Genomic DNA, 10371 nt, shown 5'->3' on the forward strand with positions numbered 1-10371 from the left:
GCTTTTGTTAGCTTAATTGGATCAATCTTCTTGACTCCTTCTCCTTCATCAAATCTTATTATAATGTTCAGGTTTTGTCTTTTTGGTGCTTCTTTTCCTTCCTCAATTCCGTCATTATCTACGGAAGAGGATTAGGGCCACTGGAAAAAAAAATCTGTATATGTATAACTGTAATGTTATACATACATTACAATTCTAATGTATGTATAATCATACATTAGAACTGCTAAATGGAAAATGAAAATAATAAAGACAAATGAATGTTATAAACAAAGTTTTTTAAGTTGCTGTACTTGATATGACTTGAGGATGACTACACAATTGCGTTTGTGCACGTTTTGTTTTCTTGACACTCTTGACTTAAAGAAACAAATTAAATCATATGAAAACACCGTTGTGGATCCACTTTGAATCACTTTAAAAGTGAGTTAATATCTCAACTTGTGGTGTACGCTCATTTCCTTCCTCTCTCAGAACCTCTGTCAGCAAAGACGTATAGCTTTTACCCACATCTCTTTCGACACGGAGACCAGTTTCCTGCAGTTCATTAGTATCTCACTGTCTCACTCAGAGCTGCCTCCTTTTGTACAAGATGATCTTTCTGCTCGGTCTGCTTTGCTCCATCTGGAGAGAACCTGCTCAGTGTCTGGAGGAGTACAAGGGTTTCAGCTTTAAAGAGGACCTCCGTCAGCTCGCAGTGGGCAACGGCTCTGTTTACATCGCTACAGAGGAGAATCTCTACCAGCTGAGCCATGACCTGACTCTGATCTACAACCTGACCCAGAGAGGGATCTTAAAGAGAGGGGATAAACCGGACAAAGAGGAGTTTTACAGAGATCCTATGAAGGCTTCCTGGAACACAACTTTCAGAGTTAATGTTTTATTACCATTTGTTAAGAATGACACATTGATCAGCTGTGGTGTGACTGGAAACAAACTCTGTGGTTTCTGTGAAGTTCTGGACCTGAAGAACATCAATAAGCTGATTTACAGTGAACACATCCAGGTGGGACCTCGGAGGAGCAGCAGTGGGTCTGTCAGCTTTCTGGTGGATGTGAAGGAGAAATCAGTTCAGACTTATATTCTGACAGCCATACAGAATTACACAGGTAAATGTGGCGATGATTTAAACACTATCAACCTTCAAAACACCAATCAAAAACAGCCCGGGGATATATTCTCTTGGTCTGGTGACTCAGTTACACCTAAAATCCAAGCTAAAGTTGATGTAGAGTTTGTGGACGGATTCCAGATCAACTCAACAGTGTATCTGTTCTCCAACGTGGCATCAGGAGGTGAAACCAACAAAGTCCGTCTGATCTGGCTTCAGGCTAAAACCAGTAAAAGTTACACTCTGGAGTCTCGTCGTGGAGCAACTCTCAGTTCCTCTGGAGGTGAAGGCAGCAGACTGCTGGCCTCCTCGGTCGTCCCAGGTGGACAGCAGGTCCTGTGGAGTGGAGTGTTCAGTGTGGATAAAGGAGGAGAAAACACTGAGCTGCTGCTGTTTGACATCAGTCCTGATCTCAGCAGGGATTCATACACAGATCCTGACTTTTATCCATCAAAGATCAAGCCAGACAAACCGGTGAGTTGCTGTATTAACCATAGCCTCCTCTTAATCCTGATGTTTTCATGTCTTGTTTTTTTACTGAGTCCTAGAGGGCTAAGAATCTCCAGGAACATTTTATATGTCTGAAATGAGACAGACAGAATGTTCAATAAAATGAAAGGTTGGGTGATTTATATTTCTGAAATATATAAGTTGGTATGGGTTTACAGATCAGTCCCTTTTTTACTCTTAAACATTTAAAATAAACTTTGTGTCTGGTTTTTACCATCATTGAAACAATTTCTGAATCTTTGTGATAAATTGTAACCCTTTTGTTAAATGTGGCAGTGTCTATATTTTTGTGTTTGTCTGTTTAGTTTCCTGAGTGTTTTTTGTCATTTTGTATATAAAATATGAACACGTAAAGCCCAGCTTATTAAAATCTGTCCCAAACTTTCTGTTTGGCTGCTTATATAACTATAAATCTTCCCTGAGTTTTCTGAAGAACAAGACAAAAATGTTGAAACGATTCTCTCTGTTCCTCAGTCAGTTCCTTTGGACCTGAAACCAAAGGCTGTGCTTTTTAAGCAGAACTTCATGAGTTCTGTTCTGGCCGTCAGGCTGAACAACTGGATGGTTTTCTTCATTGGAACAGCAGATGGACAGCTAATCAAGGTGGGTAGGAAACTAACAACTGAGAGGAAAGAACTGTGTTTTAGCAAAATAAGTAACAACCAGAATATGTTGCAACACAGTTTATGAACACAGTGACAATGTCACATTGAAGTGTAACAGAGTTTAACTTGGACCAACTCCAGGAGGACCTCAGATGTTTGTTGTTTTTCTTATAGAAACACAATCCATCACACCATCTTTGTTTTTGAAGACCGTCTTTCAGATTTGAAGGTTATTATGCAAATTGTTACATAACCTTAGAAAGAAAAGATTAAAATAAGATATGTGAATATTTGAGTTCTTTAGCCATTTGCACAGGACTTCCATCCAAACCTGTTTCTTGGATACGTTCTGTATCTCTAACCTCAGTGTTGTTGTTGTTGTCATCAGCTTTCTGTGGACAGGAAGTACCAGCCCTCCTGTCCACAGATCCTCCTCAGAACCAGTGGAGACAACAAAGTGTTTCCAAAACTCCAACTGGATCCAGTGGATCAGAAACATCTCTATGTGCCGTTTAAAAACCAGGTAGATTGGAGCTTCTTCGTGTGGCGTTCACTTACCCTGCCGGTTGATGTGTTTCTGAAACATGGTGTTCTGCTCCAGGTTCAACGTGTTCCAGTGTCAAACTGCACAACTTACCAAACTGTGAAGGATTGTCTTTCTGCCCAGGATCCATTCTGTGTCTGGTGTGTTTCTGAGAAAAGGTCAGAGAAACTTCATCTCAGCTCAATCCTTCATCTCAACTTTATGATGACACATTTACATTTTTTCAGCTGCTCATTTAAAGACAACTGCAGAGGTTCAGAGAGGCTGTCCATCCCTGATGAATCCAAGCAGGAAATAGTTTCTCACAGATTTCTGAAGGACTCCACAGGAGAGGTGGGTTAATAAAATATTTATGACTGTTTTCATCTGGAACTATCAGTTATTATCATCTTATTTTTGTTCTTTTCTCAGATAAAAATAATAATCCAATCACACCTGACTACAGAGAAGATTCAGTCTAACTTCACCTGTGATTTCTCTACAACCTCCACCCAGCTTTGTAAAAACCAAGAACCAAAACCACAGTACCCACAATGCACCTGCATTCTCAGTCACACACTCCTTGCTAACGGTTGGTGATATTTTGTAAATGACCCGAACAAATATTTAAAAACTGCCATCAGTTTGTTCAGCAAATGCAACAACTACATCAAGCACATAATGAATATGTAATATGTGTTTGCTATATATAGCTATTATATATCCTAACAGTTAGAAATGATTTACATCCGAGTAAAAAAAATAGAACAGTATTTTATTAAAATGACAAAATGTTTGTTTTACAGATCTTGATGTCACCATAAAGATCAAACTTGGAAGCACAGATCTAATAGAACAACTAAAGATGATCAACTGTTCCAGTATCCATGGTCAGCCTAGTTTTCACCTGTAAGTTCACAAAGTTTCAAAAATGCAGATTTAATACATTCACTGATCATGTGTAACGTGGTGGGATCTGTTCGGAACACCAGGAGGCATCCTAACCAGATGCCCCAACTACATTAACTGACGCCTCTCTATGTGGAGAAGTTCTACTTCTAGTCTCTCCTGGAAGGCCGAGGTTCTAGTCCTAACTAAGGGAGAGCCCAGACGACCTGTGACGGAAACTCATTTGGACAACTTTTATTCAAAGTTTCTTTAAGTCACCCCAAAGCTCTTGCCCATATATAAGAGTGGGAATGTAGACTGACTGGTAAATCAACATGACAGAAAGGTACACCACTCATCTCTGAAGACCCAGCACCAATTTGCCAATCGATCTCCATTCACTGAACCCTTCTGTAGTGATAAATCAAATATAATTTTTTTCCCCCGAATTCAAAACATAGGGGTGACCCAACTAGGGTCTAGTTGGGTCACCCCTTCTTAAAAGGTAGAGTCTCTGAGAACAGTTCTTCAAAATATAGTCAGTGTTTTCAGCAAAGTTGAGCTGACTGTCCAGGAACGACCCAAGGTATGTAAAATTTGCCACAGTTTCAACAGGTTGGCCATCGAGATAAACTGGAACCACTTTAAGGTCTTGTTTAGATCATTTAATTAGCTCTACATTCTTAAGAGAATGAAAAATTCATAATAAATAATAAAGACTTTGTGGTATTCTGATTTAGTAAAGATTTATATTAGTTGTGTTACCACCCCCACGGCACTAGAGGCAGTAGCAGGCCCGAAAAGCTGTGACTAAGGAGCAGATTTATAAGTACACTGAAAGAAAAAACTGTGAGCTTTGCTGAATTAATTAAAGACACAAGTTCAAAACCATGTTGAGAGTGGAGCTCCTTCAATCAGGGCTCCTCCTCCGCAGCTCTGATTGGCTAAGCAATGTAACGTGATGCTCTGCCGCAAGTGATGGCAAAGCGGGGCGCGTCATCACGACTTTACACAAGTGTCGACGTCCGCGGCAGAGGCTCCGCCGAACCCCGGAGACCGACTCATCGAAGAGTCGGTTGTTTTAGGGACACAGTTGAATGTCTTCTCCAAGTCCACAAAGCACATGTGCACTGTAATGGCTGAGCAAACTCCATTTAAGAGTGTAGAGCTGGTCCAGTGTTCCATAATGGCCATGCCATGACTAGTTAGACAAGCAGACAAGCTTAAGGTAGAACTATATATTTTGCTATAAAGTAAGAGGAAATTCGAATATCTGTTTACAAAAGGGACTGGTCTCCTGTATAACTGAAGCTGATGGGTTTTCTGTCCAGGTGTCAGCGGTGTATCAGAGCAGGATGTGGATGGAGACAGAACAGCTGCTCCTGGGCCACTGATGCAGTCAGCAACGTAATCATGAACCGTTTCATTAAATGTAGCTTGTGAAACACATTTACATATTTTTATGTCATGTAATCAACATTCTACCACTAAACCAAGACAATCTGAAACCGACCTACCAAAGAACAGTGAGGAGCGAAAACAATTAAGATACAACATTACATGTAAGATGTGGATATTAGACACAATTTCGTTCATTTCAAAATAAATTGTGTTGAATCATCAGTAGGTAGGAATTCGTCCTACCCACTGAACTGTATTACCAGTGTGAACTGTATTACCAGTTCAAACCACGCTCAGTCACTGTGTCTTTGGCCAAGTCTTCATTCTGCTGCTGCTGGTTTGAGGCCCTGGTGGCACTGACTGTATGGCAGCCTTGCTTTTGTCAGGCTGCCCCAGTGCAGCCATGGCTACAATGTAGCTCATCACAACATATCCTGAATACCATGCATCTCCTCCTTCATGCAGGACGGTGTCTGTGCAGATATCGAGTTTGGGACGAACTTTTCTGTGAGTGAATTTTTTTTTTCTTGATCTGACACCTCATACATTTTCAGTTTAGCTCATTTGTATTTTCTGCTCCTTTAGAAACCAGAGATCTCCTCCGTCTCTCCCAGTGTTGTGTCTTTCTATGGCAGAAATCAGGCTGTGCTGTCGGGTCGTAACCTCAGAGATGTGACCAGAGTCAGGATTAAAGCTGACCTGGACTGTGACCCAAAGGAGTGAGTCTATCTACGCTATATCATTTTTAATAAATACTTTCATTTTAAAGTGTTCTTCCAGTTTGAATTTTTTTGTGTATTTTGTGGTGTTATCTATGCTTGTTTTTGATGTCTCCTGTTTTCTCTCTGTGTTCTCTGATCAGGTCTCCTGTGTGGAACAACAGTGGTCTCAGTCTGTTGTTCCACATTCCCGAAGTCAAAACTACAGGTGTGGTTAAAGTGTGTGTCTTACTCCCAGATGAAAGTTGCCACGGCGACGTGGAAGTCGTCTATTTATCATCACCAGTCTGCACCAACATCGTACCAAGTAGCAGCTGGAAAAGGTGTTTAAACCTTTTATGTGCAGCATTTACAGCAACTGTAGAGCATCAGTGATACTGTGAAATATGGTATTCTAACACTTATAGTCACATTTGATAAATTAAATTATTATTAAAAAGATTTTTATTTCAATAACTTAATTGGCTGTGTGAAATAGACAAATTACACAGACTGATGTTTTCTTATCTGAACTAAGACTGAGAAAGATGCACTGACCAAGGTAGACGATCTAAGATGATTAAATCCAAGTGCTTAAATAACAGAAAGGATGAACTTAGAAACTACACACAAAGGAATGAACTAGTAAGGCATCACATTATAGCAGTAATGAACACAGAAACAAATTTCATATGAGAATGCAACTGAAAAAAAGGAAAAGGATCAAAACAGACACTAATAAAAACCACCACCCAAACACAACAGAGTGTAAACTATTTAATATCACAGTATTTAAGGTTTAACAAAATCATAGTAAAATGTCACACATTCTAATATTTTGTTGAACCACCTCTAGGATCTATAATGCACTAACAATGTTGTGCAAATGAATCATTTTTAAAACATTTGTGTATTTATTATACATTGATTTTTCTTTCTTAAAGCTGATATCTTATTGCTCTCCTTGTTAGGTATTAATCATGCATTGGAGACAGTGAGGTGTTTTACTAGTTTCAGCAATCAAATGTTTTTTTCATTTGCTAATAAAGTAATAAAGTAACACCCTGTTTCATTTCTGCGATTACTCAAACAAAAGGTGCAACACCTTCTGATCAAACAATCTGAGTGAAGAACTTTATGACTGAAGATGAAATTTGGATTTGGTTTTGTGTATGTATGTTCAAGTGTCTGACATGTAAAGCTCTGCGTACCTATTTCGATGGTTTTTGCTCATGGGATGTGTGTACTAATAAAAAACTGATGAGTCAATCATATTTGAAGCTAATCAACAAACGTTTTTCTATCTGGTGTATTTTTCTCGGACTGCTGCTCTGTGGCCGGCAGTGGGAACAGGAGAGTCTCTCTAACTGGAACCCATCTGGATCTAGTGGAGGGGATCGCACACAGCCACACCACTCAGGAAGTCGTGTTGACCACAAACAGCATCTACCAGGTACTTTTGCACAATAATCTGATTGTTAGCACACATTTAACTACGTATAATCTTCACAAAATACTACACTATTTTACCGTAACCTGGTAGAAGTGAAATTAAAACTGATACAGGTTCATTATTTCAGCATCAGATGGATATCTGATGACTACAGAGTGAGTACAGAGTTCCAGCTGGTTATTGACGTCTCAGTTAGCTATAGTTTAGTCTTCTGCTGCTGTAGTCTGGCCAACTTCTTCTCACTGAAGATTTGATTGATGGAGAAGTGTCTGGGGAAAAAAAGGAGAAAATATCCTTTCTGATTGCTCTGAACTCGAACAAGTCATCTACAAGCCTTAAGTTGCTAATGTGGTTCTATTTGCTAACAAGCAGCTGAAACGGTGAATCTTATGAATGGGTCGGTGATGGTGTCCCAAATTCCTTTCAGACTCTTGTCTATGAAACACCAGCAGCGGAGAATGACCGGAGCTCCAGCAGCGCCGTGTTTCTGAAAGTAGCCAATCGAAGCTTAGAGTGTCTTGAAAAGATGACCTACTATCCAGATCCAGAGTTTACCAGCTTCACAGCCATGAGCATGGGGGAGAAGACCCGCATCTTTATCCAAGTAAGAACGTTTAAAAAAAAAATAAAAATAAAAAATCCAGCATAAACAACCACCTGACGTAAGGTCACAAAAGGTGAAACTCTTGTCTGTGTTCTTTCAGAAAAAGGCAGATAACCTGGAGATGGCGCTAGCAGAGTTGTCAGTTTGGGGCATTAAGGATGAAAAGCAATATCCCTGCATTGTAAAATCCAAAGAAAACGGCGACAAAACAGAAACTATCATCTGTGAGATCCAAGGTTCACAAAATGATGACTTCACACACATAAAGGTAAATGTGAATTCATGCTTCACCAAATTGGATACAACAGTAAAGTGTGTGGATTTGCTTAAAATATATATGAGATAAATGTGTTGTAGGAATAAATGTTGTTCGATTCAACAGTACAAATGTTTATATCCAACCCAGTGGCTCACTGGATCTGCTCCATTGTTGATCAGAATGGCTCACAATAGGAAGCCGTAGCTCCATCTATTGTTCTGTAGATACTTGATTCTCTAGGCAGGTATTTATATATTAATAGAGACTAAGATCAGTTTGGCTAGTAATTCCTGATAATCAGATGCTGTCCCAACTTTTTCATCTTGATTAAAGTGACCAACTTTATAAATAATTGCCCTTAGAGCTTAATAGTTATTCATGGTCTAACAAGCCTATTTGTTTCGCAAAAAAACATTTGCAGGAGTTTTATTTACAGACTTATCTTTTCCTCTGATTACAACTCAAACTTAAAGTTCTTCTTAAATCAGCTGTATCTTTCTTTTCAAGATCCATTACGGAAAGGAAACAATAAATCTGCAGATTTTGTCTTTATTTCATAAAGTCCTTCTGATTGTGCGGCTCTTGCTGATACCCTGCATTGTTGCCGGTAAGTACATTAGCATGACTGATGTTTTGTTTTGACCCACTGACTTCACCAAATACCAAATAACATACAACTTTCTCTTTGTATTTTCTGACACAATGAATACCATGTTATATAATTAGTCAATGTGATCGAAATAATCACTAGGACATTTTTATTTGCAGTATTGTTTGAATCAAGGTCAAAGTTCCTACTTAGAACCTCTTTGTATTCCAGTGCAGGTGATTATTTGTATGTGGAAAAGACGGACTGACGGCTGAGACAAAACTCTGATCACCCGACGGTTTCTGGAAGTAAAACTTCAATGAAGAGGGGTGCATTCTTATTTGCTTGAACAGCTTTGTGTTTCTTTTGTTGTGTATCTTGAGGATTAAAAAGTCTTCTGAATTCCTCAAACCTCTGTCTTTCTGGAACATCAAGTTTTTTTAAAATGAACTTAGCAAATCAAGAAATCCGTTTTCAGGGCCGGCCCAAGGTCATATGGGGCCTTAAACAGAACTTGATTTGGGGTATGTCCTGCTCAGAACATTAACACCTCTAACAGCGTTGTAGACCAGAAGTGGCAAAATCTGGGCAAGGGGGCGGAGCTTAAAGCAATCTGACCAAATTATTGGTTATTTGCTGAGATGTATTTATAGACAAACCGAAGATCAAACACAGAACATTAAAGTCATAACATCAGATTGTAACAATAGTAACATAATCACTGTGAAGTTTTCTTTTTTTTATAGTTTTACAAAGTAAACTTTAGTTGTTCAAATCTTTTAATTTAACTGTGTGGAAACCTTCACATCAAACGTAATATTCTCATTCTCTATAAACAAAAATTTTAAATATGTTTATATTCAAATCCATGAAGGCCCCTGATGATCTACAGGTTCTATGTAGTTTGCTTATGCCTTGGGCCGGCTCTGTTTGTTTTTCACCTTTGTTGATTGAACCGTTTTGTTGTTTTCTTTTTCGGTGTTTATCTGTTCCTGTAGTAGATAACAAATATGCATGCAAATAATGCTTATGAACTGTGTAAAAGCTTCTTCCAAGCATTGAATTTCTAAATGTTGACAATAATGGAAAAAGCATTTTTTGCTAAAATATTATTGTTCATGTACAAACACATTTTTTTCTTAAAAGGGATGTTTTCTACTGCTACAAATACATATTTTGAATGATTCATATCTTAGTCAACAAATACACAATTCCTATGTTGACCTTCTGTTTTATTTGGACGAAAATTAAAGTGTGAAAACAGAATGCTGACAAAAATGTTGAACTTTTCCAAAATTTTTGATTGTACCTTCTTCATATGCCACACTTAGTGAACTGAAGGACAAATTAAAATTTTAATACTATTCAAACTTTATCAAAAGGAGTCTAGATGGTTGGGACAATGGTTACTGAACAGCTGGAAGTGGTCAGAAGCAGCAGAGGGGGAATGTAGGGAGTTAGAATCAACTGACGGAGAATATTAAGCCTGTAAATTGTAAATTCTACAAAGAGAGAAAAATCACAAAACAGAATCCAAATCATTCAAAGTAATCACTTTCATACAGTGAGCTGACTGAAATTCCTGGAAAGAAAATATTTTATTGCATATTTAGTTGTGTCAAAAATTTTAATCAACACTTAAGTTAGAGCGTTTGCATGTTCTTAATCAGCAGGATTTTCTTGTTAATTGCAACTGGAAATGTAATGGAGCCGGCCTCTCCATTTAATAA

The 10371-nt window shown here is 38.5% G+C and overlaps 1 protein-coding gene across 1 annotated transcript; it reads left to right on the forward strand.

Moving 5' to 3' along the window:
• Positions 1-559: 559 nt before the first annotated feature.
• LOC103459762 (plexin-C1) lies at positions 560-9908 on the forward strand. The gene is made up of 16 exons (XM_017302716.2): positions 560-1585; positions 2096-2224; positions 2615-2749; positions 2828-2928; positions 2998-3103; positions 3182-3341; positions 3556-3658; positions 4969-5044; positions 5504-5545; positions 5624-5757; positions 5901-6080; positions 7081-7189; positions 7617-7793; positions 7894-8061; positions 8560-8659; positions 8873-9908. The coding sequence occupies exons 1-16, from the start codon at positions 593-595 to the stop codon at positions 8914-8916; spliced, it is 2757 nt and encodes a 918-aa protein (XP_017158205.2). The 5' UTR covers positions 560-592; the 3' UTR covers positions 8917-9908.
• Positions 9909-10371: the final 463 nt, after the last annotated feature.

Source organism: Poecilia reticulata, chromosome 23, assembly GCF_904066995.2.
Source record: "Poecilia reticulata chromosome 23, P_reticulata-male-v2, whole genome shotgun sequence".
Lineage (NCBI taxonomy): Eukaryota > Metazoa > Chordata > Actinopteri > Cyprinodontiformes > Poeciliidae > Poecilia > Poecilia reticulata.

Coding starts and splice junctions, on each gene's coding strand:
- LOC103459762 (XM_017302716.2), top strand. CDS start 593: ATGATCTTTCTGCTCGGTCTGCTTTGCTCCATCTGGAGAGAACCTGCT. Junction 1,586..2,095: donor AGATCAAGCCAGACAAACCG/GTGAGTTGCTGT, acceptor TCTGTTCCTCAG/TCAGTTCCTTTGGACCTGAA. Junction 2,225..2,614: donor CAGATGGACAGCTAATCAAG/GTGGGTAGGAAA, acceptor TGTTGTCATCAG/CTTTCTGTGGACAGGAAGTA.